Genomic DNA, 22342 nt, shown 5'->3' with positions numbered 1-22342 from the left:
GAAAACGTTCAAAGTCCTGGAGCCCATCATGGTGTTATAAATAAGATGGTTTTAATAGACCAAGGTCTCCTTCTTTAAGACATGAACTTCAATCCAAAGCTCTTGGTATGAGAAGCCATTCTAGGAGGCAGATTTTTTTTTTTAGCAATACTTGCAAATGGGGCATAATCATTAATTTGCCCAAACAATTCTGAATGAACCCCACATACCGATGTCTTTTTGCATCCTCCACATCTCCCTGGTTCTGACCAATCCTACTATTTAGTTGATAGTGGATTTGAGGACCAATATAGTGTGCATCACTTGAAGGGATGACTTCCCAGTTTTGGTGCAAGTCCAGTGAACCTTCATGAAAATGACTCCAGTTGGGTAGGGGGAGCATTACTCAAAGAACCACAGCCTTACTGTGCTTAGCACAGTGAGACAGATGGCAAGGAAACTTGCAGTCTGTAAAGAAAATAGGAAAGGAATGTGTTTGGTTATGGTTCTATGGTTTGGATGTGGTTTTTATTGTTGCTGATTTATTTTTTTATTTTTTTATTTTTTTGTGGTTTTGGTGTGTTTTGTTTTTTTCCCCCAAATCTACTGAAAATAGAGGAACGCTTCTGCAGGCCCTCTAACACTTGGAGAACCATAGAATTGCTCAGGTTGGAAAAGACGTTAAAGATCATCAAGTCCAACTGCAACCTAACCATACTATGCTAACTCTGTGCTTCATGAATTCTACTGTAGGGCTTAAGACTTTTAGCCTACGGTAGGCCAAAAATGCATGTTGGAGGAAAGACACCTGGTAAAATGTAAGAGTGCTGTATATTGTGGAAACATGAGCACTCCAAACTGACTATAAGCTCTGGATCAAACTGCTTCAGTTAATGACAAGATTGAAAATCATGCTAAAGGTTAGTCCGGAGTGATGCATTCAGTAGTCTTTATACAACAGTGAAAGAAGGATGCTGCTCTCAAGGACTGTTCTTGTGATTTAAACTCCTGCTTGCACTGCGGTCCCCTCCTGCACTGGCTTACAATCGTTTTAGGCTTTAGCTATTATTTTTTACAGATTGGTCATCTAATAGTTATATGCATGTTTGAAAGGACACCTGCAAATTCTCTGGTATCACTTGTTCAAAATGTTGAGAGAGAAAAGCTGCAGGCTGGGCTTGACTGCTCTTGTACTTAAGGACAGTCCTTACCTTTCTGTAGGGCTAAGATCTTCCTAGACATCTCTGATGTCAGTCTAAGGTTAGAAACTGAAAGTCCAGACAGTCATGAAGGTGTTCAGTGTTGAAATGGTTCTTATGCTGTAATGACATTCCAGTCTTATGGGAGATATCTAGATCAACTATTTGAATAATTAGTGCACAAACATTACATAAAGGGAGGAAAGCATGAAGGAATTATGCCTGTGGTATATTCTTGTCTGCTGTGTTTGTTTCTTTCAGGGAATCTTTCTTGGTTAAGTCAAAATTCTACATCTGACTAAATGGTCCTCATTGAAAGGGAAGGCAATCCAGTGTAAATAAAGCACAAATTTCAAAAGCATTTTAAAGAAATTGAGTATTATAATACAGGTTCCTAGAAAAAAAATTCCCACCAAGCGTGAAGGCTTTAAATGGTGTAACTTCTGCAGTAAGAATAAAATTGTTGTAACTAGAAGTAATGTTTTCATTTTTACTCTAGTACGAAGTATGGCACTGTAAAGACTGGACAGTATCTAGTTGCTGAGGGATACATTTTATTTTCAGTCTTTGACCTGACTCATCCATCCCTGCACTGTTTGAAGTTGCAGTCTTTTCAAGATGTGTCTGTCCCCTGCTTTGATACCCTTATTTCCTGATCCCTGTTCTGGAGGGAGTGTCCTTGCATACCAAACATGTCTAATTGAGGGGATTTGCCAATGGATGTATGTAGCTAATACAAAATAGGGGAAACAGAGTCAGTGTAATGTTGTTACTTTTGTGAGGACATGCTTATTTTTTTTGAGACGTGTGTCCTGAAAGACCCTTCTCACTACAGGTATTGACATGCCATGGTTCTTAAAATGCCCTTCTCTGAGACCCCAGGGCTGCTGATGACAGATTCAGTTCATGGATCCCGTTCTGTGACTCTGCAGCACTGTCCTTTCTCACTGTTGTGGTAGTAGACACTAGAGTCTTGCCAATTGCAAACTGTTACTACAGTATGGGGAGCAAAAATGAAGACTACGTTGATTTTTGAGTGATATAGTTGTGTTCTATGTAATAGAAAGAGGGAGTAGAATGCCTCCTTTCTTTCATTATAGTTATTGTTTTTTTCTCTTCTGTGTTGATTCAGCAATGTATGTCCACTCATGCATAAAGTTGTTTATTGAATATATTTAAAGTGTATAGGTTTTTGAAGGAAATGGTGAGGGTTTTTTTTGGTTTTTTTGTGTTTTTTTTGTCCACAAGAGGGTGCACATGAGGAATGCCAGAAGGAGGAAACTTCTCTGAGTCAGTCCTGCTTGTATCTTCATTGTAGGCTCCACAAAGGGATAAGGAGTTTTTTGTAGCTGAGCTTCTACCATTATTCCCTTATTTTTTGGGGGAAGCACAGATGCCAGATATGGGAAACGTCTAGCTAAACCTTTTCTGATTGATATTGCCTACTGCTTTTTCCATGAACTATGGCCTGACTCTGCTTGAGATGAACATCATTAAGGTTTTATGAATCAAACTCAGAAGTTAATTTATTCAGCAAGTCTGTCATAGTGCTGAGGTCGGGGTTTGGAGTCTAGGGAAAAAATAATGTCAATGGCTAGAACTCGTTGTTTCTGTTGGGTTGGCACTCTATTACTAAACCCTTTTAACTAAATGGATATTGATTTTTGTTAATTCACTATCCAACCAAGTCATGCTGATATACTTTAAATGTACTCTGACTGTAGTTATGCTGAAGGGCTACATCTATTTAACTGCATTGGTTTTTATGCCAATTTAGTTAAATCTTTGTAAAAGCGAGTATTGATGAGCTCTAAGTGTTTCATAATGGGATTTTGCATTGTAAGCTCTTTCTCCTCTCAGTTCTGGTTTTACCTCACATTCAGCTTTTCAGCTGGCCTTCAGCAGTGGCATTTTCTCGGTTTGTTTGTTTTATAAAGTTCATCACAATACTGATTGATTGATAACACTGGAAGAATCAACACTTCCAAGTTAGAAAATGAAAATAAAAATAAAAGTAGGTAGCCTAAAGCTGCTTTCTGCTTTGCTTTACTCCTTCTTGCTGCAGATGTACTATTATAATAGATGTTTCAATCACAGAGTTGTTTTGGCTCAAAGTACTTAATTATTTATTTTTTCCTTTGATAGGTAAGTTTAGTAGAGACACCTTTCAACTCCTTCTTATAGTGTTTAATTTGCAGTGTCCACAAAAGACATTTGCAGATGTTAATTGCACGCGCTGCTCAGCAAACCAGAATTGAGTGGTTTATAAAACAACGAGTAGATCTGCTGCAAATGTGTATGTTTGTATGGCAGGGGTCTGTGCTGTGAGAAGGGAAGGGTATATGATGAAGAAGGGAGCAATGGATTCCTACTGCTGGCTCTCCTGGTACCTATTGTGCAATTTGAGCACACTGTTCCCTTTGTCTGTTTGCAGTTCCCTGCCCGCCCATTCTCTAGTCTGTTAGTGATAAGCTCTGCAGGTTGTGGACCATCTCTTCCTGTGGTCTAAAAATGCCATGCATATCCTTGTTAGCTGCCGCTCCCTCCTTGCAGTATTTTTAGTTGTTGTTTGTCTCAGACAGTTGTTACCTCTAAGAAGTAGATGGTAGGCTGCCAGTTGCATGTTTGAACAGCATCTAGCACTTTGGGGCCCAGACTTGGTGCACGCCTTTAGTCACTGCTGTGGTTATATTTCCACTACAACTTTGTATTTGAAGTGATGCAGCACAATGGAGTTCTGTTATTGCTGAAATTTCAGCTGTGGCATCAGTGCCAGCTGTTTCAGTGGAGTTATGAACCATTCCTCAGCACATCTCAGGCACTGAGTTCATAAGCTAGGCTGAGAAAGGCAAAGTTGAAGGCGTGATCTGTATAATTTGGAGCAAATTGTGTAGTGGCATGTAAATAAGCAAGTTAAGTTCAGTTCTTTCCTGAAAACTGAAGGGGAAAAATCTTTCTTTAGCCAAAGTAAAAATATTCACAGTTTGGACAAGCGTATTTAATTTAGGGCATTTTATATTGTATTTACAGCTTTCTTAAACTGACAGGACAGCCTGAGGTTTCAAAAAGATTAATCCAGGATGCCAAGCGTACACTGCACAGGCCAGAACATTCCCCTACCATCCTATTTGTTGGTGGTTCTTCAGATGTGGAAAGGAAGTGGGTCGAGGTTTAGATGAGTTATTCTGGTAGTCCTGTCCCTGCTGCGCTCCTACCCAGAGGCTTCACAGATTTTTTTCCCCAGTATGTGAGAAGAGGAAATCTTTTGGGTGAATAAAATTCTAACAACTCCTGTGTATGCAGTGAGGGCACATTAATTGATGTGCTGGAATGTGCATGGAATACCTGCATCTGAATTGAAATGTCCAAATCCCATTGTAAGATATCACTGCGACACAAACCTATTATGTTTGTTTATTACATGATAAGACATTTATTTATTTATGACATGATAAGAATTTGAAAGGGAGTGTATTGGTTAAGGGCTTCTGAAAGAGGTGTTGTCCCATCTGGATGAGTGGTTGAGCACCACCAAGTTGCATTGTGTTTTGATGTTCAATCAGACAGCAGGTTGTGAGCCGTCTACAGACTGGGAGCCTTGGGTGGTTCTTGTGCTTAACAACTGGACTGATGAGGGACAACCAGGTCTGCTGGCTGCTCTTCTTGCCCCTCCAGGAGCCCACCATTTTCTCAGCAGTGCTACAAAGTGAGCTTCTCAATCAAGTCAGTTTCATGAGTTAGAGGGCATGCAAATAAAGAAAATGGTGTTGAGGTGGTTGAAGTGCAGCTTGTCATTGACAATTGTCACTTGTCTGTAACTATGTATTTGTTGAATTATGGTCCTTAGCTCTAAGTAGACTCGCTGTTTGTTTTTTTTTCCAATAAAAAACAGCTGCCTGTTTTCATGTTAGCTCATGGGAAAATCTGTTTTTTGCCCAATTAGGAACAGTCCTGATGTGTTCAGATAGCTGCACCCATTCAAAGAGCAGCCCAGCAGACAAGGTGATGGCAAGAAATTGTGCCAAAGTCTACAAGGAATTCCAGCTGTGAGGAAATGTGAGAGAGCAGTCCCTGAGTGCCCAAGCTCTGCTTCCTCCTAGCAATCGTTTCTATAACAGCTGTGGGAATGCTTAAAAAACGATGGACAGCTAGGGAGGAGGGGAAAAAAGATCCGTGTGACTTTGAAATCTTTGGCTGAAAGCCAGATGCATTGCTGTGAACGGAGATTCAGCATTGCAACTGCAGCCATAAGAGAGATTCAGAAATGACTGAGTTTATTTTTTTAAGTGTTTTCAATTCCAAGTTTCTTTCCCAGAATGTTAAGCCTTTGTTGGCATGTCAGGCCCACCCTTTTCTCACTCTTCTGGATCTAACCTGGTCTGTGCCATACATTCCCCTCAGCTGTTATTAATAGAGATCCCTTCATTTACTTTTCATTCTCTTTCAGCTATTCCCACTCCACTTTCAATGCCTGAGGAACATGTGACAGCTGAGATAGAAGCAAGGAAGTGGGGGTGAATAGAGGGGTTAGGTTGCTGTCTCCAGGAGAGAGTTCCCTGACAAGTTTTAATCCCAATACTGCTCCACATTATTGAGGAGCTTTTAGAGACTTGCTTGCAACAACAGTATTTTCAGGACTAGTTAGTGAATGAGATGACTCAAGCTGATCTTCTCTGAGTCTCAATTTGAAGTGATCCACCCATGTAACTTCTTTTCTGTGCTAATATTGCTTTGAGCACAGGAATTGGGATCAGGGAGTATCGAAGGTGAGCAAAATGTCAATGCGAGGATTTCCTGTTCTGAAACCTAGGAATGTCTAGGTGTAGCTTGTCTTCAAAAAAGAACATTTATCATTAAAGTCAGATGTACATGATTTTGGCAAATAAAAAGCTAAAGTTAAGGGAAGGAATTTTAAAGACAAGTTTCTCAATGTACTGCTGCAAGTTTGGAAAATAATGTGCTAAATTATTAGAAAAGACAATTTTTGTTCTAGAATGACGTTTTCCATGTCTCTTGGATAGTGGTAGCAATTGCATGGGTATTTTCTTTTTCACCTGAAGGAAGAAATTTCAAGATATAGGGTTGTTTTTTTTTTTTTTTACTCATCCAAAGTGATTTTTGGGTTAGATGGGATTGTTCTGAGGAAAAATGTGTAACTGTATAGTTTGGTGTGTATAGGGTCTGCTACTGTGATCCTGCATGTCTGCAAAAAACCTTGAAAGCTGCTGGCTACAGTACACAAATGAAAATATCTGTGGTTATGATTGTTCAGAAAGTCTGTTGCTGCTATGCTTATACTGCTGCTGGTGAGGCTGTATAGATAAAATGGGGAGAATAATCCGAGAAAGATGGAAGGATCTGAGACCCCTTTGATCCATTGTGGGCTATCCATGATGTGCTGTGTGTTCGTGCTTCCTGCTGAGGGCTATTGGACACCCTGAGTTGCAAGCTTCGAAAGCAAACCATGCTGCTTAGAAGTGACAACCTTGTTGCTTTTTGCTATGCACAGTTCCTGTGCTAGGCTGCCCATGTAACATTGGTCGTTGCCAGTTCAGCAGTGCTACACCTATGAGAATGGAAAGTTTTGTTAGGTTTGCCAGCTACCCTGAAAATATCTGAGTATGAAAGAGAAATTAGGATGAAAGAATCTATTTACTTCTCATCAAATAAATGTATTTTAAATAGCTTTTTAGAAGATCCAGGGAGTTTAGGCTACTTGTAACTTAGGGAAGAATTCAGTTTTGGTGCTCTTTGGGTGAAAATAATAACTGCATCAGTAGTTTCTGCAGTGCTGATGGCCTGTGTGTATGAAAAGACAGAGCCATTGTCCATCCAGACAGCAGGCAGTGTGCTTGGCACTGCCCTGGAGCTTATCCCTGAGGAGATCATTTGTCTCTTAGAGGGAGCACTCCTCTTCAACAGAAGGAGTGGGTCAGTGGAGTACAACAATCAATATAACTCTTAAAACTGACATATATGTCCTTATATAGTTAAAAATGGACATGTATTTAATATATAAACATGCGAGGATGATGAAAGGACTGACTCTAAGAGATTTTGACTGAAATTTGTCATAACAGCAACTAAGAAAGATTGGAGATAAACGCTACAGGGAAGGAGAAAATCCTTATTCAGTGAAAATCCTTATTCAGTAGTAATTTATGCCAAGTTCCCTACTGTACAATGATACTGTGAAAGCAAAATCTACTCACAAGCAGTGAGGTATGTAGATGGAATAAAGCTGCTAGAATACAAGACCAAAGTAAAGTCAGTCTTTCTAACTGTGACCCAAGGGAGAATTTTGCTTTTACTAAGACATTCTTTTTTTATAGTGCCACGTTGATTTGTTAATAATGTAAGAATTGAGCCATAGAGGTTCATTTTTTGTCATGAACTTGCAAGAGGCACGTACATGTTGTAATGAAGGGTTTTAATAAAGTTGATTAGGAAATATGCATGGCTCTCTGCCAATTACACCACTTGAAGCTAGAGAGGCTGCAGAGACAAGAAGCTGTTGTGGCTTCTAGTGGGGGCTGATGAGAGATGCGAGAGGCGTTTGGAAAGAGGAAGGTATTTGGAATTCAGAGAAACGTAGATTCTACATTGAATCTTTATCCTTCTGTTCTGTTGTTTTCCCATAGCGCTGTATTTTGCGTAAGCCCAAAATGTAATCCCATTTACTAAAGGTGGGAGAGACCTTGCAGGCAAGATGGCTTTATCCAGCTGCTTATATTAGCCTGCATATATGCTGTATAATAACAGAACAGCTGTAAAAGTCTGTCTTTTCCATGTAGTCTTTTATGAGCTTGTTACTAGTTGTCAGGAAACTGCACCGAAGTAGTGAGGTTGAGTAGTGGGGCATTGAATTGCTCACTGTATGTGGTGATATGTTGAGTTTGCCTCAGGGATTAAGGCTGGTTGAGGGGCTGCTATGTTCCTGTACTGTCCAGCATTGTTCTACCACTGCTTTTGTTGTTTGCTCTGTCTTCAGCCCATACCCCCAGGTAGGGAAAGTGTTTTGGATCTCCAGACCCAGTTAACTGGCAGTTTGGCTGAAAACTACAAACTCTGGTGTTCACAGAAAATAAGAGTTTTTACAGTTTTAATAAAATCAATTGGTTCAGATGTGTGGCAGGGAAAGTGTCCTGCTATAAGGCTGGAATGGTGTTCAGCTGGGCCTACAGCATATAGTACTGTGACAACGTGAAGGTTCTCTGAGCAAAGTAATGTGCTGGGAGGGTGCTAATGCTGTGAGGTCTCTTATTTTGCAGCTCAAATCGTGCTTTCTTTACTGCTTTTATCACATACAAATTCCTTCCTAATTATCCATTCTCTGTCATCTCATACAGTTGCCAGGATTCATTTTTTCCATAACGTATGCAATGTTTTAATATAAGATACTGTTTTTAATGGGCTGTATCTCTAGTGGTTATTTTTGTCTTGGTATCCAGTCTGGGATTCTTTGCTCTACTTCGCTGTAGTCTGCAGCACTTTTACTATCTTCAAATGCTATTGCACTTTCCTACTTGCTGATCTTTATAAAGATGCTATCTGAATGCTAAATAAAACATTACAAGGTGTATTCTCTAGGGGGAGAGAAATATTGGATGTGTCTAAATGAAGTAGACCTTAATGCAGATGAAAATGTAGATACAACACCAGAAGCACAGCTGCAACTAAAGCCTCATACTGTGTGGCTTGTCACAAGGGATTTAATGTGCACTGAACAGTTGACAGTCTGAGGCTGTTTCAAAAATTTAATTTGATTTTGGAGTTGTTAGTAACAAGGGTGCAACCATTTGATTCAAGTACTCTTCTGATACAAATTAATTTTGATGTTTCAGTTTTATTAAAAAAAAAACACACCAACTCAACAACAACAAAAACAAGCCAACTAAAAAACACTTCACCCCCTCAAGGCTTTAAACAGCAAGTTTTATTTTGACTCAGATATGGTTTGCTTATATCATGGCAATTTTATGTTGAATTAGGTTATCTTTTCTCCTGCAGCTGGCATGAGGCTGATGTAAACTCTATTGTGTGTTCTCCCTAATTTGACAGAAATGTGGTTGTGTCTGTGCCTGATCTAGCTCAGTCATGCCTTGTTCAGTGATTTGGTAGCTTACAGAGCCAGCATTCATTTTTGTGCAACTTCTGCCATGCTAAGCAAGACAGAAATAGGAAGCTGTCATCTTCTCCATCTTGCATAAGGAAAGCTGTGGCAAGGGGAACAAAGCCATTTTCCAGCAGAGTGCAGAACTGGTGTACTCTGTTGGACCTTCCTATTCTCTAGTGACTGCTGTACATTGCTTTTCCGACTCAGTGTGCTGTGTGCAGTAACACCTTTTCAAGGAGTCCTTCTGACAGTTTGGAATCCCTCTGGCAATGTTTGTTTTCCAGGCAATTTAAGTTACTGCATAAGGAGTTGAGGAACCATGGGATATGATACTCAAATGAGCTCTGAACATGTTGTCCCTGCTGTTCTGTTTTTTCTCCTCTGCTTATTTATAATCTCATCACAGCATCCCAATCCATTTTGCTGAAATGCTTTGCAGTTTGTAAGCCAATGCTGCCTCTGAAATCCATCACGTTTCCCACCTTAATATTAATTAGTCATCTTCCCATCTCTTACATTTTTGTTTGGATGAATGGTCTGGCTCATGCCAGTAATGGCACAGATTATTCCTCTTTCTTTTCTGCCTGATTGTAAAAATATAGGTTATGATAACGTTAAGGTTTATAATTAGTTGGAAATGTACTGGCTGGGAATGTAAACGCTACCCCATTGTTCAAAGGCACTGTCAACCCATGATTCTTTATGTTAGAGTTAGCACAAGGTTTAGAACAATTTAGTGCCTATACAGCAAACCCACTGTTAAGTGCATGGATAAATACAGCAGAATCAGGGAGCCCAGCTACAATGACAAAACTGTGCTAGGTCCTGCAGGCCGAGCAGCAGTCTTAGCTCTGTTTGGTGGGGGACTGGAGTGGGCCAAATACCAGCAACATCTCCCAGTATTCCCAGGCTGGGATTTGGCCTCTGGCCTTAGGCTTGGTGCTATGATCCAAGAGACATCTTGTTCCTTGCTCCTTTTGCAACAGTTCTGAAGACAGTTTCAGCAATGACACCTGTTGCTAAGCAAGTGCAGTGGCTCCGTGACCATGAGCAGTGGGCAGACAGGTGCTTGTTTTGCACTGTGGTGCTTGTTTTGCACTGTCAGCCACTGTGCAGTGTCAAGGTAGGAACAGTGAAGCAATCTCAGCTGATGTACTATTTACGGCTGCTCTAGTTAACATATCATAAAAGATCTGAGGAGAAAAGATGACTCCAGAAAGTTTTCTCACACTTCTTGGTTGCATCAGCACATATGGAGCTCCTAAAAACAGCCAGCTATGGCTCAGAGCCATGAATGAACTGAAGATGCAGACATCCAGGTGCTGTGCTCTGAAACCTCACTGTGTACTCGTACTGGAGCAATAGGGAAGAAACAGCAAAGCAAGGAATCTAGATTAAGAAGGTAGGAAAACGTTTTGGCAGCAGTTGTCTTCATTCTAAAAGGGAGTTTGACATTTGTCAGGGTGCAGTCACACACATAGACCTGTCTACACTAGCAGAATGACCAAGATGTTGACAGTCCTTATCAGTGAAGCTGGTGGTGTGGAAGATAGAGCTGTTATGTGAATGAAGGATCAAAGTAGTTCAGAGCACAGAGACTGGAAATGTTTCCTGCTCTCCATCTCAAGCTCCAGTGGGAAAGGAGCTGTCTGAGCCCCTTTGACAATCTCAGCTGTGAAGTCTTTCCTGAGCAGAGGAGAGCTCCAAAGGGCTTCATCCAGAGAACACTCAGAAAAGCGGAATTATTTTTTTTCCTTCTTTTCCTTACCTACACTTTTTTTCTAGGAAAATAATGATCTTTGGGGAGGAAATCTGGGAAAAGATATTGGTTTAGGCTTCCTTGGGAAAATTAGAGAAGTTGAAATTATTTTTCAGAAAAGCAACAAAAAAAAATCATTTTGGGTCATCCCTAGACAGTTTGCTGACTTCTAAACAAAATGTTTTTTCATTTAGCTTTGCACTTACTTATTGCTTTTGTTTAACTTTTATTTTGCTGTAGATCGGTTTTTAGATGAGAAACACATACATCAGCAAAAAAAAAAAGTTGAAGTGTGCGCATAATTTTGTATTTTAAGTGGCTTTAATTTTGGTCTAACTCATTTGCACAGAATTAAGAAACGCTTCCAGTCTCCTTGAAATACCTCTTGGAATGCCTTTTATCTTTTTCCTTTTTTTTTTTTTTTTTTTTTCTCCTTCTGCAGTTGCAAAGCTTTCATTTTCATTTCTTCTGGCTCTGTTCTATTGTGGAGATGACTCTGTGTAGCAGAGCCTGAAGCTGACTGTACATTATAGTACTCCTTTGGTCTCTAGTCCACAGAGCTGCCTTAGCAGCAGCTGTGCCAGCAGCTAGGTATCAGTTATCTGTCTTCATGTGATGATTTTGCTTACTGTGGACTGTGGGATGTTGTGACAGTATGTCTTTGGCTTTGTTAATCTAATCTGTAGGCATGCTAGTGCACTTCTTCAGTCTGTGCTGCTATCTCTGCGTTGTCCCTTGGAATCCTCCTCCTGGTGTATATGTAGTAGCTCATGTAGTGGGTCTAAAGCTTTCATCTGTAGTTTATGCACAGGAAAGAAATGGAGCCAGATCCTCAGCTGTGGGTAAACTAGGCTTTGCTGACATCATAAGATCTGATTGACTTCTACCTACTGAAAATCTGACGCTCTATCATGACTGTATATATTTCCCCTGCTGCACCTTGCAGTAAAGGCAGCTTTAATTTGACTGAATCAGCCTGTATTCTAGTTGGGACAATTACTATTGTAATTGCTCTGAAGAGAGGGGTTGTCCTGCTTTCAGCTCGGGTAGGAGAAAGGGAAAGCAGAAGGCTGTCTGTTGAGTCCTTGCTTTGAGGCAGAACCATCAGAACAGAAAGGATCTTGGCCTATACTTGGGGCTAAAGGGAGGAAGGTCACAGACAAGCAGCAGTGTAATGCTTGTCTTTGTCTTACGGTGGGAGCCTGCAGTGTTTGTTTCCTCATGCCTTTATTTGAAAAGGAAAAGTTCTATCTCACCTTCCTGCCCAATGGAGGACTGTGAAAATGCAAATATTGGAGGTATTAGTACCTTGATGCCCCAGCTGGTCTGTAGCCTAGATTTCAGCTTCTTGAAGCCAGTAAGTTGTCAAGGCAGACAGGAGGTACTTGAATAAGCATAACAAGATGATCAAGACTTTGTTTACAAGTGTGGCTTGCTTAAAGCAGTGCTCAAAAAACCCGAGGAAACAGGAAGAGATTGTAATTAAGGGCAGCTTTGAAATTCAGTATGTGGTTGATTTGCATTTTACCATTTATTCCTTTCTTTTCCCTTGCCTCTAAAAGCCTGGGGTGGTTATCGTGGTGATGTTGGGATTACTTTGTTATATTATGTATGCTTGAGGTACTGTGGAGCAGCAATTGTGTAATGGGGATGAAAATCAGAGCTCACTTCAGGGAGAAAAAGAGCCTTTTTCTTAACTGCTGCCCCTGGCTATCATCCTTTTAATGGCACACATGGGGCAAAGCTGTGTGTGTGACTTATGGTAACCATCACTGCTGAATGATGCAGCAAGAGATTGCTTGATGCTGGATGCTTGTTCTTGGGTGATTGTGGCTGTGGAACTCCAGGATGAAAGATGCTCACTCAGAACCTGTGTTACTAGGTTACATTGCACATGCAGTCACTTATTTGGCTCTCATATCCATGCCTTTGTTTTTGTTACCCTGTTTGGGGCAGAGTGTGGAGATATCAGTGCTAAACTTCTTTGTCTAGGAGGACAAGCAATGGAATTGCACCTGTGCTGAAGATACAAGCAAAAGCTCCTTCCCTCTTGTCCTAATGTTTGCAGGTTTACAGTGATTTATCCTGTCCTCTTTTACCCTGTGTCTCTAGAAGCATGCTTTGTACTCAGTTCCACCAGTAAAAGTGTATTACTCTGTCACTATCTTCTAACTAAACACCGTAGATCTCATACTTAGTGCCATAGCTACATTTTTGTCCTCATTGTCCTTATTTTGTTTTAGGAACCTACATAATTTCATTTATGTTACTTCTGAAGTGAATTAAGCAAAATATAACAAGCTCTCTTGTCTATACATAAATTTCCCTGGCAAACAAATTGTGGGGTCCCACACTCAGTGCAGTAGTGATGTAAGGACAGAGGTAAATATTGAGCTGCTAGTCCCCCACCCTTTTGAGCATATTTTTCTCAAACATCATAGGAACAATCACATAGGAATACAGCTTCTTGCACTTCATAGAAAGGTACAACTTGGCCTTAAAAATCCTAGCATCACAGGGAGATGGAGCAGCTCAGTGATGGCTGTGTGTTGTTGTGGCTGAGGTATGGGCTGGACTGATCCTGAGCAAGGAGGGAGAGCAAAGATTCTTTAGCATGTTTACAAGGGAGTCTGACACAAAATCTTGGGTCTGGCCGATTCAGAAAACCTGAATCCACCTACTTTGAAATTTGACTTTACAAAGGTCGTAAAGACAGACTACTTGCTCAGATGACAGAAATGTTTAGGTCTGGATTTACATTTATCTCATTGTGTGTGTTTTCCTTTAAAAATCCTAATTCTGAATACCATAGCTATGTAAAACTTGTAGCTTTAATTAATAGATAACAATATATACATATATTTTTACTGATTGTGGATTTGAAATAAAGCTGCCAAGTAGGATCTCAGAAACTAAAGATAAAAATGACAAAATCCTGGTGATTGGAAGCCAGTCTCATGATTTGGTCAGCTGAACTGAAATTTGTGGAAGCCTGGGGTGGCAATGATTCAGAGACCAGATTCTGTGTGAGCTGGTTGCCAAACATAAGTCACTGTTATTTTGAAGACCTGCCATTTAAAAATGAATTAAGATTTAAAATGCTTTCTGGAGATTTTCACTGGACTTCATATAGTATCATAGTCTGCTGTATCAAGTGGCTGTTCAACGCATTGCTCTTAAACTTAAGAAGCCCTCATAAGCAGAATAGAGAAAAAGATACAAGACAAGTAATGTCTGTTGTTCTTCCCCCTCACCTGTTAAACCAGAGGAGAAAGGAAAGGTGAGCCAAATTCTGTAGTCTTTATGCAGGGAAATTCCCATCAGCTTGAGTGAGAAGTACAGAGCCAGGCCATATTTTAAGTTAACATTTATTTACTTATAGAAGTTTAATATAGAAGTAAATATCTGATGATATTTACAGACTGTAGCCACGGGGTTTTGCAAAAGTGGCTGGGGGCAAAGACATGTCTGTAAGTTAGTGGACTTCTGGCAAATTCCTGCATATTCCAGCTTTCACAGTTTGTAAATCCTCACTTTGTTGGCACACATTTGCTTGAACATGACTTTAGAAACCCAGCCAGTGCCGCTTGAATATGCCCATAGTGCAGGCATAAACTGTGCAGCCCTTAAAACCTGTTCTGCTGTAGGACAGATAAACATGAAAGGTCTTAGTGTTCTGCAAATGAATCAGTCTTAGCTCATCAGTGAGTGCCCTGATTTAATGAAGCCATAGTATGTTAATGTTAACACTGCAAAAAAGCAGTAATGTTACAGGCAGCCACGCTAACTTGCTACAAGCATTTAAAAGCCCAGGCATGAGCTCTTACTTGGCTATCTGGCCATAATTAATGATGACAAGTATGTTGGAAAAATAATTATTTTGCTTGCTTTTAAAGACAATTACTTGCTCAAGGCAAGTGAGGGGGTGGGATTTATGTGGTTCTAATAAGCGTATGGAGATGGCATCTTCCCAGGAGAATATTGTAGCCACAGGATCTTTTTAACTGACCTGAAATTCCTTTGTTCTATAGATGCAATTTATGTATGTGGTCACAAACTAAAATGACCCTGCTTGTATTAGGGCAGGCTGCAATTTAAGCTGCTGAAAGGAGAAAAAGCAGCTTTTATCAGCCTAATCAGCAACAGACAGAAATTTCTCCCTCATCATTTGTGGCTGTACAGGCAAGGAGAAATCTTTATAAATGGTCACCCTGAGAGCTCACTTCTTCCATCTGATAAAGCAAAAGCAGGTAATACGAAGGCTCAGCCCAGCCTGCCTAACAGCAGTCAACTGGTATCCCTCCTGGTCAGGACTCACAGAGCATGGCAGCTTTTGCCCAGTGAGGACTGTGCCATCCCCTGGCAAGCACCATGTTGGGCTGCAGAGCCCTGGCCCCTTCCAGTCTCAGGCTTGGTCTTGGAGGCTGAAGAGGAAACTGCTTCTCCATTGCTTACCACTATGGTGCTGGGTGCTGAAGGGCATCTGCTGCGTCCTCAGCTCCTCCTGCTGCTCCACCAGTCACGGGTGTCTCTTGCATTTAAGGGGTATGAGAGCCATGTGATCTTACCACGTAACTGTATCATGAGTTGTAACAGTAAGACAAAGTATTGCTGCTTTGTTCTCTTTGAGTTTCATGCTAACTTTGCCCAAGTTGGAAATTACAGCAGAAAGTATCCCCAGGACTGTAACTTGGACAAAAATTCCAACTTGTGGCCACAACTATCTGCTTTAACAGAAAACCACAGGTTTTGTACCTGTTGTGCATCACTTCACTGTATCATTCAGATGGTGACGTCTTCAGAGGCCACAGAAGAGAGAAAGGGAACCAAAACCCCTGTATGTTGCTCACTTACGTACATTCAGAAGAATGCCCTCTATCTTATTTCCTTTTTATCTCTTGATAGTACAGAAGATCATGATCCCTTTCTCTGATTCCCACCTTACAAAATGGGGGAGATGATGATGACTTTCTTAGTAAGGCAGCTTGAAACCTAAAACTGAAACTTGTTACAGAAAATATAATGTTAAGAGTCTTAAGTGCTTTTCTCTGCTCTGGCTGGCTTATTGCTAACAGCAAAGATAGCATGCTCTGTGCACTCTGCCATCAGTGTCAGTTTGTGTTTTTGGAGTGTTGACATGTAACAGAAAAATATTTAGATTTCTTTTAGTCCCAGTTATATCTAGTCCTTTCTGAAAGTGTTACTATAGGAAGCAGACTAAAAGCTGAGTGAATTATGCGTTTAAGGGTTTGGATCCAGTTCTGTCTGTTCTTGATGTCTGCAGATTTTTGTCTGGGTATAAATTCTCATCTGATCTCTCTCTGTTCTGGTTGCTCATTAGGGAAAGTTGTGTCAGGGCAACAGAAAAATTCCAGAGGGAAAAGACTAAACAGTTCCCCCAGTATAAAGATGCAATATCCTAGAGTCTCTCAAAGTGATCTGTGTCAACAGGAGGGGGGGAGTGGAATAGAGCCACTGTACTTCATTGCCTTGGATTAGAGGGAGAAATGCTTAAGTCCAAAGTTCTCTCTGGAAATTGCAAGGAGAGCAACCACTGCTTTTAGCTCCAAGGACAGGGTTGGAAATGAGGCAGAACATAGAGGTACTGGAGCTGAAAGCAGTAGGATTTTGTGCAAGGTCATTAAACGGCCAGTTTTCTCTGCAGCTGGAAGGGATTACTGCATTAGTCTAAATTTGACCCTGGCAGAGAAGAGAATTCCCTTGGGGTGCTGTGGTTTTACTGGGTATTTCTTTTCTTTTTTTTTTTTTGTTATTATTTACTGCAAGCAGAAAGGCACATTTACTTCTGCAAAGTCTTCAGCCTGTAAGTGTCTGGGGAGCATGTTGGCTGGCAAATTGGAAGCTGAAGGAGAAAGGGGACGTTCTGTGGGCTCTTTTGGTTTTACGTCCTTTCCCATGTACCAAAAAATGACAGTGGAGGGAAGTGGCAAGTGGGTGAGGGATGAACTCTATGAGGATAACAATGAGTTTTCCCCTCAAGATAACTAGGTTCTAGTATAAATCTTTTTGGTTTGGGTCTTTTGGAAGGAATGAGTAGTAGTAGAAAGTCCCCCCAGATTTTTCCATGGAAAAAAATGAATGACATAATTGTGTTAGATAAGAAAGCAAATTTTGAGTTGTATTTTTTTCTTTAATGACATAAGATATTAGGATCAGACATTATTTCCAGATTAAATATAATGTAGATTAAGTTCAGTAAACCAATTCCTTCCCTACTTACATGTTGTGGCTTCTTCCAGTCTTTGGAGGAGAAATGTGTTCCAGCTAAATATTGTCTGATGTCAGATGAAATGGATGCAGAATCTCAGAGATTGGAAGGAAACTCTGGAGATCATCTGAACCAAACCCTATGCCCTAGAAGGGCCGCCTCCTGTAGACACATTAATATGAGAAAGACTACTGTAGTTTCTGGAGCAGAAGGTGGTGTTCTACCTCCCAGGGCAGGACAGTAACTGGCTTGCCCACACCCCCTTCCCACCCAAGACCCATCCTAGGGTCCAGCCCCAGCCTGCAGTGGTTTACAGGCTGCAGTCACCCAAACTGATGTGGTAAGGGAGCTTAATTTGGTATGATGGTGCAAATGATGCAGTAACAATGACATGTATCTAGCACTGCGGGATTTATGAATGCTGAGCTATGATAAAGCTTTTCAGGTTGCTTGCTGAGTGAATTTTTCTTCAGTATAGAGGAAACTTGGCTTTCCTAAATGAAATACTAATGCACTGATGACAAGCAATTCAAGAGAAAGCCCTGCTGCTAGCTGTCAGTGTTGTGCAGTGCAGCCTTAGTTTCTGCAGATTTCATTATAGTTATGTGTTCTTATATATTATACTAATGATACCAGTTCCATTCAGATTATTTGCTTTGCTAATCTAGAAGGCTGACTTCAAATCCAGTCATACAAGAGGTTATAAATGTTGTCTCTATGAGGCAACTGGTTTTCTTGCACTTCAGTGCAGTGATGACTTGATAGTATCCCAAAGACTGGGAGCAGTAAAAGCCAAGAGCTGAAACACTCATGGAAATTCAGATCTTTTGCTTTTACATATTTTTCCATGACAAGTTCCTGGGCTTTTAGGAGAGCGAGTCTCATCTTCTGGTTGTTACAGCCAAACTGACTTGAAGCACTGAGAAACTGTGCCAGGCAGTAGCTCCAGTTGAGTGAAGTTTAGATGAATAATTGGGAGGAGCACTGGCATGGGTAAATGTCGTTGCCTTTAAGAGTCCTGCCCCAACTTTATGCAATTAGAAAGAATATGAAGTCAGCATCAAGCTGCTTTACGTTCTCCAGGAAGGCAGCAGAAGCAACGAGACTGAATTTCCAGATTGGATCATCCCGGTTGAATAGAAGCAGGAGATGTTTTCCTAGTCTTTGGTCTTTCAAAGCAGTATGGCAATGTAAGGGAAAATAACCAGCCATAATCATGAAGAGCAAAGCAGAGAGGTTAAGCACTTGTTCTTGTTACCCACTGCCCAAAGACTTCAAACATCTTTACAAGTGCAAACATGACAGCATTGTCAGCCCCCCTTGAAAGGCGGGGAAACTGAGGTGCAGAGTAGTGGGATTACTATCTGGACTGAAAACCTCCTGATGTTTTAACTGCTTAGCAAGGCTTCCAATGTGTAAAGACAAAATCAGGGGATAACCCACTAACATGACATGAGAGATGAGGTTTATAGCATTTCATTTTTCATTCTGGACAACAATTAGTTAATAGAAGCAAGTTTTTATGTTACCCAAACCTCATGGGTTTTTTTCCCTTTTTTCCCTTCTCAACATATTGTTGCTTGCTGAAGCAGCTGAGTAATGCAGAAGTTCTGCCTGAAAATAATGCTTCCTCCTTATATGATATTGCACATATTGTCATGGAAATTGTCCTCATTTCCCCCGAGCACACATTAAATAACTCGAACAGCAGTGCTAATGAGCAGAAAGATATCTGCAATCCCCACCGTGCAACTTGACATACTTTATCCCACTCTGAATTCCCCTTGCTCATCATTGAACATTTTAAAGGTCTGGTATAATAATTTGCTTTCTCGCTTTGGTCCAGTCATTCTGCTCCTAGCACTTGGTAATAAAAGGTCAGCTTTGGCTGAAACCTCAGTGTTGCAGCCATGCCGTTTTTTACTGCCAAATACCTTAAGAAAAGCAAGTGTCTCCGAAAGGGTAAGTCATATTTTTGGTGTATTTGTTGTCTGTTTTGCTTTAAATTTCAGTAAAGGATTTATTTTGAATTAAGAAGCAGTGGGAATGGCTCTATTTATACTGCCAGTCGGTTAGCACAGGGGTTTTATTATGCTGTATGCATTTTTGGTTCAAGACACAGTGTATGTTATTATCTTACATTTTACATTCACTAAAGCCGACTAAGTGAGAGATTGCTTAACCCTTTAAACATGAAGCATATGTTCTGCATGAGGATGGAATATCTAATGCAGAACCAAACAGGAGCAGAATCTGTGTGTATTTGTTTTTCCAGATAAGTTATGTAGGCAGCTGGATAATGCTCCAGTATTTGTTTTTATTGACAAAAGGATTTATTTTTTTTTTTCATCTGCACTGAAATAATAACTTTAATAACACCAAATGAAGGAAGTGCTTGCTTCCTCCTAGCATCTTTGTTTGCAGGGTTACCTGAGTGCATGATTTCATGTAGATTTTTAGCTTGCTTTTGTGATGTTTGCTGTGTGGGCTTTTCCAGGAAAGGTGATTGTTCTACTTCCAGGTAGATAGAAAACTGAAAGCAGTTTGCTTTTGTGGCACTATAAAAATTAACGATGTGATTAACTCCTAATAGAGAAACACTTTCCTTGTATTTTTCTTGTTCTGTTGCTTGTCTCTTTACTATGATATTTTTCTAGTGAGCAGTCCAGTTAAGGGCTCTGTATAAAGGAAAAGGGACTACTTGTAGCTGAGACATGTATCGATCAAGGGTATCTGAGAGATCTGACTTGCTTACCTGGAGAAGCATTTATGTTGTGCATTTTCCTTAGAAATCATTTCTGAGGCATAGCTAGGAGGTTGAAGTGCAGGTTTTCATTTCAGGTTTCGAGCTGAAGAAAAGGTTTTGCAGGAAAGCAGTTTATTATCTTTATACCAACCTTTGTTTTTCCCAAAGGATTCTTATTAAAAATGGGATTACATGGGAAGTGGTAACAGCTAAGATGTGAGAATTGAGTTTAACTGGCTTGTAGTCACTGGCACCAACTTTCAATATTTTTATCGAGCAAAATGAATGTGTGTGTACAGATTTACACAATCAGAATTTTTTAAGAATATAATCATACTGACAAAGTTTTTATTAGAAAGATGGATTCAAAAAAAGTCTTAATTCATTTGCTTTTTTTTTTAGTTTTGTTGTGTGCGTACATGTGTAGGACAGTCTTCAAGGAGGCATAGGGCAGTTTTTGCTCCCTCTGTTTTTTCTTCTGCTTCAGGCACTTGACTGAGTGCTACTTCTTTCTCTTACTGCATGTGTCATGACAGCAGTGTCTCTGTAGATAGATGATGACTGGGAGGTGTCTGCCTTACTTCTGTATGAAGCAGGCATTGCAGGTGGGGGCTGTTATATGGCCAGAAAAGGTAATGCTATTCTGTCAGATGCAACTTGAAGATAATTATTTAGCTCTGATGCCTCTTATGATGAGGTGTGCATCCCTGAATGCTGTCTATTGGCTGTAAGCTGTTCCCTGCCCCACTGTTGTAAGAAGTTATGATGTATTAGACACAGCAGGGTATGGAGGCTTGCAGCTAAGCATTAGACATCCAACATGAGTCAGTGTGAATCTAAAGGTTACACTTGGAATCTGGGGAGCAGTCGCTCACTGCTTGATCCTTTGCCTAGAGAGCTGCTACTCGCTGCTGCTTTGCTGCAAGGATTTGGTATCCTTGGAAGATGTTGCTGTGTGAGAGAGGGGTCAGCCCTGTGAACCAGCAGATGGGGGGATGGGGTGGTATAAGCTGTGACTATAAGTCTGGGCTCGGTGGGACTACATCTGCTTGGAGCCATTGTCAGTATCACAGTACAGTTGCAACTGCTGCAATCTGCCTAGCCCTATGGCTCATCCTGGGGAGAATGACTTGTGTGGGCAGGGAGGAACGGGGAAGAGCAGCTTGGTACTCAGCCTGTGCAAGGAACAGAGGCTAAGAAATGATCATCTTGAAATCAGAATCAGTGTAGGCATAAATTGAAATTTTAAAAGGTTGCTGAGGCAGTCAGCCTAAAGCAAACTGCCATAATCTTAGTGAGTCATTATTGCCAGGAAAATCTTAAGCTAACTAAGCACCCCAAATAGATTTTTCCTAAAAGCATCGTTCTGAACGAGAATGGGTACAAGGTGTTGCTTCTCTGAGCCTGCTTCCACCAAAATCTTTTTGATTTGTGAAATTCATCTGGTCCAGGCATGTTGGCATGGCACATAACCTGCACGGTTCTGATGCCCATTCAGCTCTGTGCTAACCTTTTTTGCCTTGTTTCCAGGACAGCCTGGGAAGGGATGTGCCAAATCATTGAGGCAGAACTGATGTGCTTGGATAGGGAGTACTGAGCTAGCTGGGTGTATCCATGAGCTGTTCAGAATCTGTCTGTCACCCATGTTGCTTTGAACAGATTGGGCACCTGACAGTTTTTGAAGCACCTCCCTTTCAGTTTCTTCGGGCAATCCCCTGTAACTCCCTTCCAGACAGCACTTCATCTGCAGATTTTTTTACTGTGATCTAAGTGGGGAGATTTCCATTCTTCCCAGTAAATAAATATGGTCGTTAAAAAGGCATTAAATGATTAGGGAGTGCCCTTAGGCGTAGCTTCAGAAGTACAGTTGCATAAAGGCTGTAGTAGCCACAGGCTCCAGTGGGTCTGTTCTTGCTTGCTGTTCTCTGTGCTTGTGAGCAAAAGAGCAAACGAGCAAGAGCAGTGATATGCGTGTGATCTCTTTCCCACAGGTTCAGATGGCCTAGGCATGGGAGCTGGGCTGTGAACGTGGTCTTTGGCCAGAAATATCGGTCATGTGGGAATCAGTCTTAATAAGAAAACTCTTCCAGATCGATATAGACAGTGGCCAGCAGAGCTGGGAATGAGGGCATGATTCCCTCAAATCTTGTTACCTAGTATCCCAGGTAGTGCAGGGTTTCCTCTCTTAGATTTTTGGACAAGGTTAGCTCTATGTTATCTGAAGGTTGTTTCTCCTCAGGTGACCTTTATTCTCACTGTGTTCCATTTTTTTCTCTTCATTAGCAGGACAGGCTAGGAAACTTTTTGGATTAGT

At 40.8% G+C, this 22342-nt stretch overlaps 1 protein-coding gene across 5 annotated transcripts in view; it reads left to right on the top strand.

The window, feature by feature from the left end:
* The window catches only part of ARHGAP22 (Rho GTPase activating protein 22), a 117751-nt gene that overhangs the window by 43493 nt on the left and 51916 nt on the right, over nt 1-22342 (top strand). The window contains exon 1 of one of the 5 annotated variants that reach the window (XM_019617627.2): nt 18967-19244. The exons of the other annotated variants lie outside the window; for them this stretch is intronic. Within the exon in view, the coding sequence (XP_019473172.1) occupies nt 19193-19244 (52 nt within the window). The 5' untranslated portion in view covers nt 18967-19192. Of the gene's footprint in view, nt 1-18966; nt 19245-22342 lie in introns of those variants that run through there. 5 annotated transcript variants of the gene reach the window in all.

Source organism: Meleagris gallopavo, chromosome 8, assembly GCF_000146605.3.
Source record: "Meleagris gallopavo isolate NT-WF06-2002-E0010 breed Aviagen turkey brand Nicholas breeding stock chromosome 8, Turkey_5.1, whole genome shotgun sequence".
Taxonomy (NCBI): Eukaryota; Metazoa; Chordata; class Aves; order Galliformes; family Phasianidae; genus Meleagris; species Meleagris gallopavo.
This window is presented reverse-complemented; position numbering and strand designations above follow the sequence as displayed.